At 38.7% G+C, this 17,082-nt stretch overlaps 1 protein-coding gene across 1 annotated transcript in view; it reads right to left on the minus strand.

Moving 5' to 3' along the window:
- GRM1 (glutamate metabotropic receptor 1) overlaps positions 1-17,082 on the minus strand; it is a 194,772-nt gene that overhangs the window by 149,330 nt on the left and 28,360 nt on the right. The window contains 1 exon segment of the mRNA XM_068152423.1: positions 8,194-8,443. Coding sequence (XP_068008524.1) covers positions 8,194-8,443 — 250 coding nt within the window.

Raw genomic sequence — 17,082 nt, forward strand, 5'->3', positions numbered from 1 at the left:
GTGCTTGTTTTACTATTGGAAGACTTTGCAAAAAAATAAAGGTAAATTATTGCCTTCAAGGTTGTTCCTGTCTCACATTCTTTTGGACATTACCAGCTTACATAGACTTTCCCTGCAGAACTCATGTCAAAACAATTCTAAACATTGAAAGAAATCTTGGCTTTCATTTGCTGAGTAAGAAGCATCAACTGCCTTAGAATCATGGAAGTTTTAACAGATATCCAAAAATTTTATTAATCAATACTTCCACTTTACCCTTCCCTGCCTATCCAGGTTTTGTTAAAGTATAGCACTTATTGAATATTTATATTAAAAATCCATAGAAAGACACAAATTCCTCTGAATAATTGAGAGCAACACCTGTGCATAAATCCAATAAATTATCTAGGACCATTGTCCAAGAACAAAAGATACTCAAAGCTGCATCAAATTAAGTATCTTCTGTGTGTTTTTTCTTAGCACAGAAAGTCTACAAGCACTCAAGTACAGTTCTATTCTATTAATTTTAAACATCCCATTTCATATCTGCATGGCCTACAAGCCAAAATCCCTATAAGCTTGATCTTTTCGAGAAGTTGTTGGATACATAGTCATAAGGACAAGAAGTTAAAGTTCATAAGGGAAAAATCAATCCAGAAAGAAGAGTGTGATGAAGGATTTAGGCTTTTCCCTATATATTCAAGCTACTGGAGACTAAGTGTTTAGTGCTTGTCAGTATAGGACTTCTCTTGAACAGGAACTAATGTGCAGCTGGAACATGCCTCATACTTGTTAATGATGTGAACTCTTTCCTCTAAAGTGGATTCACTTTAGCAAGCAGAATACTGGAAACCATGTTAAAGTCTTCTGTGAAGAACTAGGAAAAAAATAAGAGCTCATGGTTGAAATTTACTAATTTGTATTTATTTTAATTTTATAAAGTATACTATGACATAATAAGTTACAAAAAAGTTTTAATAAAATTGAGTAATATTTACAAAACCACCAATATCTCACCTACAACTTTTTGAAAATGTCACCTTCATTAGGAGTATCTAAGGGCCAACACATTGTGGAAACCATATGAAAAAAATGTGGGTTTGATTATAATCAAAGCCAGGTTTAGCTCATGTCCCATACCATAAAAAAAAAAAATGTACATTTCTTGTATTTCCTTGTCTCTCTCTCTCTGAATAAACATTGTCCCTGCTGTTAAGATCAGAATGGAAGTGTTCACCAGCTCAGTAAACCTTAATCTAGCCTCTATTTCCTCATCACTATCATAGAATCATAGAATCAATAAGGTTGGAAAAGACCTCAGAGATCATCAGGTCCAACCTATCACCCAACACCTCATGGCTAACTAAACCGTGGCTTCAAGTGCCACATCCAAACCATTTTTGAACACCTCCAGGGATGGTGACTCCACCACCTCCCTGGGCAGCACATTTCAATGGCAAATAACTCTTTCTGTGAGGAACTTTCTCCTCATCTCATGCCTAAACTTCTCCTGGTGCAGCTTGAGACTGTGTCCTCTTGTTCTGGTGCTGGTTGTCTGGGAGAAGAGAACAACACCCTCCTGGCTACAACTTCCTTTCAAGTAGTTGTAGAGAGCAAGGTCTCCCCTGAGCCTCTTCTTCTCCAGGCTAAGCAACCCCAGATCCCTCAGCCTCTCATAGGGCTTGTGCTCAAGGCCTCTCACCAGCCTCGTTGCCCTTCTCTGGACATGTTCAAGTGTCTCGATGTCCTTCCTAAACTGAGGGGCCCAGAACTGGACACAGTACTCAAGGTGTGGCCTAACCAATGCAGATTACTGGGGAACAATGACTTCCCTGCTCCTGCTGGCCACACCATTCCTAATGCAGGCTAGGATGCCATTGGCCTTCTTGGCCACCTGGGCACACTGCTGGCTCGTGTTCAGCCATCTGCCAACCAGTACCCCCAGGTCCATTTCTGCCTGGCTGCTCTCCAGCCACTCCAACCCCAGCAAGTAACAGGCATTAAATGGCTATTAATGAGCATGAAATGTAAACTACAGAGAAACTCAAATAAAAGGCAGTTCTGATTTACTATATACCTATTTAATTGGCACATGACATGTAATTCCACTTTAACATGGATTGACTATATTTTAGGATAGAGGGCAAAACAAACCCTGCCTGTTCATAGCCTTCTTGCATCATGTAATGCTGTTTTCATCCACACTGATTATAAATTCTCATCATATTTAATGGGTGCTTGACTGCAACTACAAATTGAACCATGAATGAATAAGGAATATAAATTTGTAGAGACTGACATGTTAAGGTTTCAGACTTCAAAATTAGAAACAGATCCTATTACCAACCTTGATTATGTTCAGGAAATGGTTCCTGTTGTCAAGTGGGACTATTTTGACTTACAGGATTTTGCTTAATTGCTAATTTCAGTTAGCATTGGAAAGTGTTTGAACATTGATCATGAATGATTTCAGCATTTCATGGAATCTACTTGAATTTTAATTCAGCAATTTGAATCCAAACCCAGCTAAACCTCCAATTACATCTAAACATTAACTTAGAGCATTAAGAGCATCAGGCTGATTAGTCCTTCTGAGCATCTTTGGCCATATAGATACCAGACAGACAAAACAGTCCTCTTCCTGCTGTAAACAGCAGGAAAAGTAAACCTTTTGCCATTAAATGTCTTCCTGTTTGTCAGTATGCTATGCTAGCACTTTGGTTCTATCATACCCCTTCAACAATGCTGGTTTTCTTAAAGCCACATTTCTTAACACCACCTTTCCAGCCATAGTAAGTCAGCGTAACACTATCACAAGCAACGCTGTGTTATATCTACTATTGTTGCCAGATTTACAAGGCCCAAACCTATCCGAGCTAATCTAGGCCAGCACAAGACAGGTATTCTTCCCTTACTGACAACATACTGTGGCTCTCACCAATTTCTTTGTAAACACTTGTGTACTTAATTAGAAATAGCTAATCATACTTCTTTTGTGAATCTGGTTAAATGCAGTGGGCCTGCGAAGCACTTTGGCTACTTTGAGAGTCTGCAGACATTTGTTATTGATTCTTTATAAAGATGGGGCAGGCCCTGTGGGAAATGAAAACACTGTGCATTGAAGACAGCATACAGCATCTTTTTTGCAGTTAGTTTGACTTAAGAGAACAGTGACATCCTTCAAAGGTCATCTTGTGTATGAAAAATATCCTAAACTAGTAGCAGAATATTCTCAGTCAATTGTAACTAATGCATGATCTGCTGGCCCCAAGGACTCATGAGGGAAGAAAAGGCAAGCAGACTTTTTTGTCAGGTATGTGATACTCCTATTTATATTTGTGATATCAGAACTGAAAGAGAAACCCATGTCATCTGCAGTGTTAGCCTTGGTCAGTAGCCAAGTGCCCACCACTTGCCAACTACCCCCACCCAACGGAACAAGAGTGGAAATTAGGATGAAAAAAATCTCATGGATCAAAATTAAGATTAGCATCAAAAACTCAGTGTAATAATGTCAATGAATTATTAATTAAAATAGCTTTGACAGTGAGGGAGAAAAAAAAAGACAAATCAAAACAAGACCTTTCTCCATGGTGGTCTACTTCCCTTGGAAATTTACAAGATCATCCCTGAGGGATACCTTGCCTTCATGCTAGACAGAAGCCACCTCCAGAGATTTAAGATTGTTGCCTCATACAATTTCTCTCTATATTCCTTGCTTCTAGTAAGATATCTCTTCTTCTGAGCTTCTTTAACTTCTAATTCCTATCTGTCTCAGTATCAGAGCATGTGACCCACCAGACAGTGATCCACCTCCATGGCTGGCAGATAGAATCTTTCTACATATCTCAGTTTGCTCAGGAACCAGGTGATTTCTGCCTATAGAGTGACTTTTCTCACCTCTTTCTTCTATTTCCATGTTGAAGGATCAGTGTCCTGATCACAGTCTTGTCCCTTACTAAGTGATGCTATAGACCTGTCAATATCTACTTCCAGTTTTTCCTTTTTTACCACCAGCAGAATTATTGTCAATAGGGTTTGGGTCCCTGTCTCAACCACAGCGTCCTGAGATACAGAGGCCCTACTTCCTCTGGTCTGATGTAGCTGAACAGAGGCTCAGTCAGTGCTAGGAACTGGTGGGTCTCATTTGGGCAGGCAATGCACATTTCTGTCAAGTCATACACTAATTTAATGGGATTATATTACTGTTCATTCATAAAATCTTACAGTTTGGAAATTAATAACCATACTACACACCTATGTTCCCACACATTCTGCCACCCAGGGACTGACCACATCAGAGAATGTTTATGTCAACTCACCAACAAGTCACTTATGCTTACACCATATGAAATGAAGTTCCACATATCCAACATCGGATACTGGGATCAAACACCCCACACTGACAACTTCTTGTCAATATTTTAGAAAGTATGAAGTTAAATGCCAAACCCACCATTGTTATTAGCTTGTTAAGGCAGGGCTGTCAGGGACAGTTTCATCACACTATGCATCCTGAAAGCTGCCACCTTATGCTGAAAAGTTTTTACAGGTTATAGAAAAAAGATTTACTTGCTCTCTGCCTTGCACTGAGCCCACTGTAGAACGTCTAGCCATATCTTCACTGTCAAGTGATCAAACTCTCAGGTGAGAGTACCCTATCTACGTTTAATTCACAGTTCTACAACAGAGCATATCAGCAATGTTAATGGTGACCATAAAACATTGGAAAGCCTACAAAAGTAATGCAGTATGTAGTCCATTACCAAGTGCTATATTGAAAAACACTAATACATTCCTTTATTCCTTTCGTTCCTCATATGTTTACACAAACCATTTTGTGTAGGAGTTTGAGAGACTGTCAAATGGAAAATGAACATTTTAATTTCCAACTATTTATCTCACACATCTTTTCTCCAATGATCTCAAAATGACTTTTAAAACTGGGGATTTTGTTTGCTCCTGTCACAGATTTCTACACAGATACTGGAAAGTTACACACCTTGTCTTGATGCATCATCTTGGGGAGCATATAGGAGATTTATCTAATTGATGTTTATTAAGTTCTATAAAATCCAGCAGCCTGCATAAATATAATTAGACACATGATGCTGAGCAACCTTCTACACAATCTCTTCACATCAAAAATAATTTCTGCTAAAAGAACAACCACCTGAATTCCCTTGAGTAATATAATTCATTTTCTTTGGATAATTTTTGCCTTTTGTTAGTATTCCAATCATTGGTTTTATACAAAGCCACGACCAACTTCTGTCTTCTCCCTTCCCTTTGATTATTAGCCACTTTTTAAAGCTTTATCATCCTTAATAAATTTTCTTACTGAACTCCCCACTGCATTTGGACACCATATGGAGAATACCTACCATTGTCCCCCAGGCAGGATTGTAACCTGTTTTCCTGTCCTAGTCCCAGTTTCTCTCCAGCTTCAGAAATAGAAATTCCCTTTCATCTCATCAATACAACAGATTCCCACTTCCAGTAGAAAGGAGGCTGAACTTTAGTTAGCTTTACTTGAATCTCCAGTCTCAATTTGGGAACACTTGCATAGATATGGTATAAATAAGATCCTAACTCCAAGCCTGGGAAGAATCTGCCCATCCTTGGAAAAAAACCCAATAGCTGATGACCTAGACCTGGTTCATGAAGTCAAGTTTAGTTCCCTGATTCAAGTTTACATCTCTGATACCTTGAATTTAGGTAAGCTAAGTTGTTCCTGCCTGGTTTGATCAGTAGTGGTACTGAAGATATAGAAGGAAGAGAGCTATTTAGCCAGGTTTCCTTTCATAAAAGTTTCGTCTTTACAGAGAGTCAGAGCAAAAGTACAGGGTTGATACAGTATTGATGATAAACCTGGGGTTAAATTAAAGGCTTTGTTTAGCTCATTATTGGAAAAAACAAACCAAAAAATCCCACACCAAACACTAAACCACAACCCAAAAACAAGAACAAAATGTGAGAAAACAAAATTTAAAAACCCACTTTGATTTCACTTTCACTCCCACTTCTCTCCATTAAAAGAATATTCTTTAAAGGATCATCATTTTTTTTTGCTTAGCTGGGTACTTGAATAGAAAAGACTAAATGGCATGCCAGAGCAATGCTAATGTGTGGTTTGGTTCCTGTTTTTGTAAAGATGACCACATTCTCATCATTTCAGTTTCACTGCAACATTTACTTGTGAATAAGTTTTTTAAATGACAAATCTAGCAAAATCACTTAATTAGAACAATTCAAAGAAAATGTCTTTTCTTCTAGTTCTACAAGCACATAAAACATGTGCAAATCCTATAATACTTTTTATTTTAACCAGCTGTTGAGTACAATCCAGACTATGCAAAGCAACAGCCAGCTTGTTTTACAATTGTAACAGCCTGCTCAACCCTAAAAAGGAAGTCTCTCATACTCAACTACTAGCATGAAAGAAAGGGATGTGACAACCTACCTAAACCCCAAATTGTGATGTGCAGAGAAATTCCATTATTGGCGTTTCATTAGGGCGAGTATTTCTGACCAAAAAAAAAGCTCTGAGCAACACTGCTGAGCAGATTCTAAGACAAACTATTGAACTAAACAGAGTAGCATAATGCTCCTTAAAGGCTTGTAGTCCAAATTTCAAGCTGAAAAATTCCATGTATCCATGGAGTAGGAATTCACTTAGAAGGCCTAAAAGGAAACTGGGGTTTGTACCAAAGTACCTGTGTTTGGTGCTTAATATATATGACACTGATTTCCTGGCTCCCTGTACAGAGAGCATCAAGAAGGAGCACCAAAAAAATCAGCTGAACAATGAGACACCTCTACAGAGTGACATGAATAAAACCAGAATTGCATAAAACTGCAGAGAATTTACAAGACGTCTAGGAATGCTATCACCCAGTCGTAATTATAGTTTGTTTCTTCTATTCACTGAAAAAAACATACTAATGCTGAAATATATTATTATTCTTTTCAAATTATGCATATTGAATGATGCATATTGAATTATGATAAAAAGATCACACAGAAATCTAGATTATAATACCATTTTCAATACTGCCTTACTGTTTCACTTCAACACTGGTGGTTTTCCAAATGCACTATAGCTACACAACCTTCTTGAAATAGTCTCTGCTTCAAATAGATGGCAATCAGAGACTGCAGCAGAGAAAAGATGAAAGGAGGGCCACTGGTAGCTAATCTGGCCTAAGTAATCATCTGAAAGCTATCTGACTTAGAGAAATTATAATTGTGGGGTTTGAGGAGCAATACAATCAGGGAAAGACTGATATAGCACACAGCAAAAGAATGACATCCTATTCATGACAATGACAGATTCAAGAAAGTGAGGGACAAAAAGATGTCTGATATATCAGAATAACAGCTGAATAAAAAGGCAACAGAAGTTAAACAGGTATGGAGACAACTACCAAAGGCCTTGAAGGAATAGGCAACAATAGAAAAGAAAGAGTAAATAGAAGGATTAAAGATGTTATCAATCTAATAAAGACAGAAAACGTTGGTCTTCTTCATTTGAACATGATTCAGAACAAGATTTGAACTAGAAGAAAAAAGTAATAATTCTCCTTTCAATAAAGGCAGCTTTTGCATGTCCAATATACATCTGCAGTTACTCTGGTAGTATAAAATCACACAGATATACTGACTTGGCCATCCACAAGTTCAATGTTTTAAAAACAAGTATGTGTAATATAGATGCTCTAGCTTTCAACAGAAAAGATCAAGGTATACCACTGAGAATGCCATGTTGCAATCATAAGACTGGAAAAAGTAAACTGAAACCACTCAATAACTTGGTTTCAAATTATCAGGAGACATCTTCAGTAAAACACATGAAATTGTCACATCACACAGATCACATTCTGAATTCAGAATTCATCACTCCCTACTTGGTCCTAAGACCTATGTATGGAATGTTCCCCTGGAGCATGCAAAAGCACAAAAGCACTAATGTCATATCCATAAAGATCTAGTTATTAACATTCACTTCAGAAAAGGTTAACACCATCAATTAATTTGGCATACATCTTCATGTACCTTTCCTGATACTCACTCTACCACTTGCCATTTCTTTTAATTCATTAGACAAGCAAATATGGAAGCTACAGGTAGTCTTAGTTGCACAGATCTGAAATGAAATGACTACTTGAAGGACAAGAAGGAGAGGACAGGCAGAAATATCATACTCAGCCTTACCTTCCAATTAGCAGGAACTCCCCAAGCACTCCTAAGCGCCTCATGGCAATGAGTATTCCCCTGACTGTCATTCCCTCGCAGAAGCAGACCACCACTCTAGCCTTGGGTAACCTTTCTCGCAGCTTGCGGAGCAGACGATCAAAGCTCTTTTCCCCAGCATTACTGTAGATCTTGTCAGAGTGTGCAATGCAGAGACCTTCTTGGGCAGCCAGCTCTTTGAAGGCTTCCATTCCACTTTCCCCATAATTTCCTGTTTGTTTTTTTTAAAGAAAAAAAAAAAAGAAAGTTATTCTATCAAGAGTTTATTCTATCAAGAGTTTATTCTATCATGTATTTAACCAATTAAGGGGGGCTGTGAAGGGAAACAGTTTTCCTCAAAAAAAACTTTAATTGGCTTTAGCAGAAGGAAGAGCAAAGGAGACTCATTGAAGTGAGCACATTCAGTGGAGCAGCAAGATTTCCATTTATCAATAGGCCCTAAACGACCTGAGTTTCTTTTCTTACATTGATTTATCAGTGGATATTAAAGGGGGGGGGGGGGGGGGGGGGGGGGGGGGGAAGCAAAGGTAGGTAGAAAAGGAGACAAAGACAGCTCAGAGAGCAAGAATAAAGTTTTATTAACATTTCTATGGTAAAAATAATAAAAATTTTAAAAATCACCATTGTGTTACTCCAGGAGAACAGTCACAGCAAGGAGAAAAAATCATTTTATTCCAAGGCTTTCTGCACCACATGCATCCATGCTTGTAAAAGTGAATGAAAGATGGAAGTAAATTTAAAACACACTGATCTGGTAGCATTTTTGAAAGCCACTTACGCTAATGTAACTGATTAAAATTTAGCTTGATGTTTCCCTTAGAATAGGAGATTTTCTGCCTGTACAAATTTCAGAACTAACTCCTAATATAGAAATACTTGCACTTTGTGATCCAGACAATATCAAAGCTGATTTGCAAATTCCTGTTGCTTTTCTATTTATACATTTAGAAAGACAAATTAACAGCTTTACAAAACTAGAACTGCCTTCAGCTATGGAGAGAGGTGAAATATCAACTTCTCTTTGAATATTTTATGCCTGCCAGGAGCACAGGATTTATGATGAACATCAATGAGGCAAGAGGATCAGATTAATTTAAAAGAGCAATTTATAATCCATTGACAGTAACAATAATGGTTCAAAAAAAGAAGCATTAATTTTATGCTATCCACATCCATAATATTTGCTTAATTTGAGTGGGTAGCATCAAATATGCTGATCACTTCTAGACTCAGACCTTTCCAAGCAAGGGATGACTGAAGAAGTCCATCTTCCCACTCTGCAGCAGTAGTTTGAAATAGCAAATTGTAAAGAGGAAGAATCAGGACACATCAGCCTAACTTCCTCCACACACCAAAAAAACCAAACAAACAAAATTGCAGCCACCATAGAGAAAACTCAGCAAAAGATAGCTCAATCATTCTTCACAGATACAGAACTGGATTTTGTGGACTGTCTGATGCAGATCAAGCTCACCATGCAGATACACTGTAACAGTCATAGTCATACTGGGATGCAGCCAGACCTTTTAGGTCTAGAGTGTAAAATATCTAACTGAAGTTCTTCAGCCTTTTTCACTGAACTGCTCTAGTTTCTCACATGTTTGCAGCACAGCAAAATGGCCTCTATTCCTATCTGATTCAACACCAGATTTGTCTGTGAGCCAGACATACTTCAAAGCAGGAGAAACACCACGGTCCTGAATGGCTACAGAAAGGGGAGAAGAGAGGAAGGTCTGTGCTTAATGGGAACACACCACCAAACAGCCCCCACTGTGGTTTCAGCCTTGCAGCCCTGTCCTGTGACTCTGTACTTTGATTAATTATGTGACCTCATATACTGAGAGGGACACAGCTGGAGACATTTTCATATATTCATAGGCCACAACCTGCAGTCACCAAGGGATTTACCCCAGGACCTGAGACTGAGCAGTTTGGGCCATATTATTTTTATGACTTGGCTCAGGTCCCAAACTGCAGGACAGCTTCATTGCCAACTTGCCATTAGCAAGCACTTCATGGTTCAGAAATAAATTAGGTTATATTTCCAAATTTCATGTGGAACTTTACACAGCATAGACTCATTTGAAACCACTAGGATTGCTCTTCAAGAAGTTCATATATGTTTAGGCAACATATATTAGAATATAAAATCAGTAGGCTTCTTACTTATATATTAAGGTAGGATGAGATTTCCTTATAGTCTACATTTAGCCCATATCTGCAAACAAAATTTCTCAATTACCTTATCACTCAATAACCCCTCCCCAGCAGAGAAGGGGAAAGAGGAAAAGGAGAGATCTATGGTTGAAATCAGAACAAATTTAATGAGATAGCCAAATGAGTAACAACATCAACACCAGATATATGAAGTTATGCTCAGTTCAGCAAAAGTGAAGCAGTCACAATATCCAGAAAGGAAGCATAGCAGGAGGCTCTAGCAACAAACTGCTCTCTCCTTAGCAAATTTCCCCCTTTACATTGAGTATGATTGCTCATTGTATGGGATACATCTGTGAACCAAGTCAAGTCAGTTGTCCTGGAAGACTGGCAATTGATGATGATATGCATCCCACAGCTGGCCTGTGATTTTGTCCCATCAAAACCAGGACACTCATATACCAAGACAACACTAATTCTGCTGTAATTCAAGTTAATGATTTAAAGAAATAAAAATTTAAATCCATTTGGAATTGTTCATCTCAACTTTCATTTTGATGAAATAGCAATTATTTCAAATGGAGCCATACCTCTACCAAAATATGGCCTAAGAAGAAATAAGGTTACTGCCGGTAAATTCAATAAATATGATAAAGAACATAAAAGGGGGAAAAAATGATTAGGATAAAGAACCGTGATACAAGATGAAATAAAAAAACAAGGTAGAACCAATGTGAAGCTGAAAACAAAAGCTTTCAAATCCTTACATAAAAGCAGTGGAACTGCTTTTCAATAGCAGCACAAAGAAAGAAATCTGATGTTAGGCTGGAGCTTGCTTGGCTCGCAAGAGCATTATGTAATGTAGATGTCTGCAACAGCCAGAGACAACACTTGAAGACCTAGGAGGTTCTCTCAAAGTCTGTTTGCCATGCTCCTACAGCAAGACAGCATATTGTGTATGTTCCCACTGCCTGGGAAAGGATCAAGGAGAAAAAAACCCATGTGAACAGATGTTAAGATACGTTGTTCAATGCACTCAGCAACCAGGGTATGCACAGAGAGAAAGTATGGAGCATTAAAAAACAATTCTTCCTGTGCAACTGCCAAGAACATACCCATCTGTACCAGCCCAGTAGGCACATTCATTTCAATCCACCGTTTAGCATACAACAGCTGAGAACAAAAACATGCAATAAAAGAAATCTGTGCAAGATGGTAGTCAGTGAAGAATTACAACAGAGCTGTGGGCTGAGGGCATTTGTTCCTTGAAAGAGCCATTGAAGAAAGATCCAGTCGTATCTGCAACTGCATTTTATTACCAGGATCAACTGTGAAAAACAAGTGTATTTATTATTGTGAGGCTACAAGCAACTGATTTTCTTTCTGATGTATACCCAAAACTAAGTGAGTCAGCAGTATAGTTTAAGCCTCACAATACTTTGCTAATTTTTAACTATTTTTTAAACTCTATTTAACTTGTACCCTATTCAGAGAACCAGATATTTTCCTTATATTCTTCAGGAGATTCTGTACAGCAGTATAAGGGTAAACTCTAACCCCTTCATGGCTGCAATTCTACTAAGAGGATTTTAATGCCACTCCTTTCAGTGCCAAGATAGTTTTGTTTCACCTAGATAAGACTCTTCCTGGAAAGGACCCAGGTATCTGAAGACGCTGCTGTTATTCTCATTCAGTGAATTCCATGCATTAAATATCTTAACTAAAACATTAAGATGCTGTAGTAAAAATCAAAGATGTCACATTGATCAACAGAAGACAGAAAAAAAGTAGCAAAAATTTAGTCTCATAAATCACTCCTCTGAGACACTAGCATTACATTTGTGGCACAGTTGTATCACAGGAAGTATCATTACTTGTGTGTATTAATACTTGAGCAGTGTGGGGAGCCAAGCCCATGAGCTCCTTCTAAAAGGTTTACAAGCTTTGTTACAGTTGTTTGCCAAACTTACCCCCATTCTCTTTGTCAAGAGAACTATTTATTTTTCATTTATGAAACAAAGTAGAAATATAGTCTCAGCAACAAGCTGCTTATGAGAATCCTAGTAATTGCCTCTGTATGGGATGCTCAGAGTGGCTGCGTAGGTCTTCCCAAGCCACATGACAGCCATATGCTGTGTTCTCATAGAGCTTAGAACCAAAACACTGTGTTTCACATAAAATCAATGTTTGATTTCATTCAGTGATAAGGATTATTTGTGGGACAGCTTTTGGAAATATGAACCATTCACATTTCTGCTGTAGAGAACATCCTCTTGAAAGATAGGCTAGCATCTGTTTAAAAAAAAAAGTGTGAAGAGAAAGAAAACCATAACACTGATGAAGACTAAGACTGTTCTCTCTCACTCTGCTTGCAGTGTCAAAAAGAAAGACCGACTGCTTTTTTAGAGACGCACCCTGAAACCCACAAAAAAACAACAGCAGAGGTCTGTCCCTGAAAGAATATTCCAATGCATTTAAATAACAAATATAGGGAACAAGAAATACCTCACCTGCCTGGGCTATAAGCAATAGCTTCATGTGAGGTCACCTATTCCTTGCCATCAGAGACTTACTTGCTGCATTTATTCCTCTAAACAGTAGTAGTAATCACAATCTAGATAAAAGGTGAACATGAAAACATATGTACTGCAAGCACACAGCAAAAGTAGTGCATCAATGAGACAACCACAGAAACTAGCTTCACCACAGAGCGCTACAGAAGCAGGTCATATTGCTCCCCCTTTTCACAAATAACAAGTGAGAAGCTGTTCCCTATCCACCTCTTTTGGCTCTCAACATTATGATCTCTTTGTTTGCATCTCACAGGCTTCTAGATACATTGCTGAATGTATGAATCTTGTTCCAGTGTTCAGTGTTGATCCACTACAAAACATCTCTTTACACCAGCTATTTAAGTGGAGTTTTGGCAAAGAGAAAAGATGACAACAGAAGGACTGCATGATATAAGAGCAAGAAATAACTACTCAAAAGAGTCTGTACTGCAAAAGCAGATTATTTGAGAAGAGCAGAGCAAGGGCATGATCTGATTATTAAGTTACTTCCTGGTATGTTGCAAAAAACACTTTGCAAAAATTAGTGATGATTTTAAATATTACAGTAACTGTACAGTTGTCAAATACAAATCATGGAAGACTGAACAGGAAAAGAGAAAATTAAAAAAAAGAGTGGCATTTTTCTCTCCTGTAACATCCTAGTTTCCCTATGCCAAAAGTGCATCAGAGAAGAGAAGAGAAGAGAAGGGAAGGGAAGGGAAGGGAAGGGAAGGGAAGGGAAGGGAAGGGAAGGGAAGGGAAGGGAAGGGAAGGGAAGGGAAGGGAAGGGAAGGGAAGGGAAGGGAAGGGAAGGGAAGGGAAGGGAAGGGAAGGGAAGGGGAAGGGAGAGGAGAGGAGGGGAGAGGAGGGGAGAGGAGGGGAGAGGAGGGGAGAGGAGGGGAGAGGAGGGGAGAGGAGGGGAGAGGAGGGGAGAGGAGAGGAGAGGAGAGGAGAGGAGAGGAGAGGAGAGGAGAGGAGAGGAGAGGAGAGGAGAGGAGAGGAGAGGAGAGGAGAGGAGAGGAGAGGAGAGGAGAGGAGAGGAGAGGAGAGGAGAGGAGAGGAGAGGAGAGGAGAGGAGAGGAGAGGAGAGGAGAGGAGAGGAGAGGAGAGGAGAGGAGAGGAGAGGAGAGGAGAGGAGAGGAGAGGAGAGGAGAGGAGAGGAGAGGAGAGGAGAGGAGAGGAGAGGAGAGGAGAGGAGAGGAGAGGAGAGGAGAGGAGAGGAGAGGAGAGGAGAGGAGAGGAGAGGAGAGGAGAGGAGAGGAGAGGAGAGGAGAGGAGAGGAGAGGAGAGGAGAGGAGAGGAGAGGAGAGGAGAGGAGAATAGACCAGGTTGGAAGAGACCTTCAAGATCATCACATCCAACCTATCATCCAACACCACACAATCAACTAAACCATGCAACCAAGCACCCTGTCAAGTCTCCTCCTGAGCACCTCCAGTGACGGCGACTCCACCACCTCCCCGGGCAGTCCATTCCAATGGGTAATCACTCTCTCTGTGTAAAACTTCCTCCTGACCTCCAGCCTGAACCTCCCCTGCCGCAGCCTGAGACTGTGTCCTCCTGTTCTGGTGCTGGCTGCCTGGGAGAAGAGACCAACCTCTGCCTGTCTACAACCCCCCTTCAGGTAGTCTGTTAATAAGGAAATGATTGAGTTACTTCATTTTAATATTATTTCTTATCAGATGAACTGCATTAACTAATCAAGTCCATTGTCCTAGTCTATTGCAAGCAAAATTCAAAAGTTTAACCACGAGATTTAAACTGCTACATTAGTAACAGGTTGAAAACATACTCATAATCAGCTCAGATGATAAGCAGTCACTTTCTAAACTAATCATTCAACCACTTATGTCCATTTGTCCAAACCTTTGGGAGAATTAAAAATAAAAGCTAAAGCCTACATTTATTACCTGAACATAGCAGACTGACACTGTGAAAAAGGCAATGATCAAATACCTCCATGACTCCTCATAACATCTTTTTCATGGCTAAAATCACGCCAATGTCAGGATGGGATGCATTTTACTAATTAACAATTATTCCAAATAGGATTTGTGTTTCCCTTTTTCAGTGAACCCTCTTCACTTAATATTCATTTTGCCACCTAAAGGCCTTTACAGCAGTTTCTTCTTCATTGAATATATCTCGCCTCAGGTGTTACTAAAAGACAATTTCAAAGCAGGCAAGTTAGGCTATTGGAGCACTTTACAAGCTCTAAAGGAATAGTCATTTTACAGTATGAAATTTTGCATGGACACGGGCTCCAGTTCTCTTATCAGTTAAGACAATACAGTGGAAAAAATATCAAAAGAGAAAAAAATCACTTGTCCTAAAATCCTGGTTTAACTGCAAAGATTAAATGGAACACTACCCCTTATTTTAGTCTACCTGATCTGTAGATAAATGAACACAAAATTAATTTCTCTACAAAAGAAAAAAGAGAAAAAATGCTGAAGTAGCTATTTCAAGTTATCTAAGTACAATGCCCTTGAAGCAGAGAGAAATAAGTTCTACCAACACTGACCCTTAAGAACAGATTAACAGAGACTGAACTTCACTAATACCACAGGCATTCCTTTCCTGCACACCCACCTGATGGTTCACCACTCCCTGTTGCTTAGATCAGGTCTAGCTACCTAATTCCTCAGTTCCAAAGTTGCCTTTAGGCTGCTACCACCTGGAGGCATCACAGATCTCCTTACCATCAACAGTTCGCCTCTCAGGTTAATTTACAGCTCTGTGGAAGTCATTGTTACTGGTTTGTTTTTTGGTTGTTTTTTTTTTACTATCCTGTAGTTATTAAAAACTGAAATAGCACTGTACACACTCTGGCTTCTTGTAATGATCTTAGTAAAGTTTTCTGGGTTCACCAGAGATTTGTGAATAGATGCTCTCTAGCCTTACAAAAGCCAGAGGGATGTGTTAAATGAATAAAATGAGTCATATTTGGTACACTACAGAGCATCTGCCAAGTAGAAAGTGAGCTACTGAGATCAGACTAGTCTTTTTGCTTTCTGATAAAATAAAAACAGAAAACAAAAGGGTAAATTCACATGATTGTTAAAGACATTAAACAATACACTATTCCTACCATAATCCAACTTTTCTGAGAAATCAAACTCTATTTAAAATAACAAAACCCCCATATTATTTCATTAAATGCTAGGTTGTTTTTTGTCGTACACATTTTTTGAACAGCTCACGATAGTAATGTACTATCTTGGTAAAGGAGACCCAAAAATAAAACTCTGCAACTGAGTACAGTGGTGACATTTAAGCCTTCATCCTGAATGAGGCAGGTACATCATCTTGAACAACTAATTGATATTCTTGTCAGAAATACAAGCCCAGGTGAAGTCAGTTCTGAAGTAATGAGAGTATTAGTGCTAAATAAAAATTCCCTAATAAGAGAAATGCAAAAATATGATTTTATCACAACCTTATTTTCCCCTAAATGTATTCAAAGACTACACCAACTGCTTATTTATTATGTGTCTAAAAAGGAGGGTTAGAGTTTTATGTTCTAATAGAACTACTCCAGCTCCAACCCTGGCTGCTATACAGTATTCCTAACAAATGTCCTAGCTAAACTTAATCTTTCTGCTTATTACTTATCAATAAGGAACTTTCAATTTTCTTCAGAATGCATTAAAAATAATCTAATTATGCCTAACATTATCTCTTGGCTATTTCTATAGGTTGACATTGGTTGAAGAAGGGGTCACAGATTTTGTCACAGATTTTTTTTGTTTCTTGATTAGGCTGGAGAAAATAAATGTGAGAATAAAGTTTCAACACTCTCCTATGAATTATTTCTATCTTTTCAAAAAGCTTGTTGTGAATATTATAGGTAGCAAAATCACTTACAAAAATTCAGAAAGAATGCCCAGAAGGGACATAAAAGTGGAATAATATATTTTTTATTGTGAGCAGGTGTGTCAAAAAGAAGGCATAATGTATATGCTCACACTTTGGTAATTAAGCAGTTAGGTTGTATCACATTACAGGCACATGCATTTTTGAGAAATCAAACACCAGGCACACAAGTACCATGAATGAATGAAAGCTTGAGGATAATGGAATTAATGGCAACTTTAAAAAACATTTTTACTGGTTATCTGGTTTCTGAACCTGAGAGCAT

Source organism: Melanerpes formicivorus, unplaced genomic scaffold, assembly GCF_026170545.1.
Source record: "Melanerpes formicivorus ecotype bairdi unplaced genomic scaffold, bMelFor1.0.p_v2 SCAF_2, whole genome shotgun sequence".
NCBI lineage: Eukaryota > Metazoa > Chordata > Aves > Piciformes > Picidae > Melanerpes > Melanerpes formicivorus.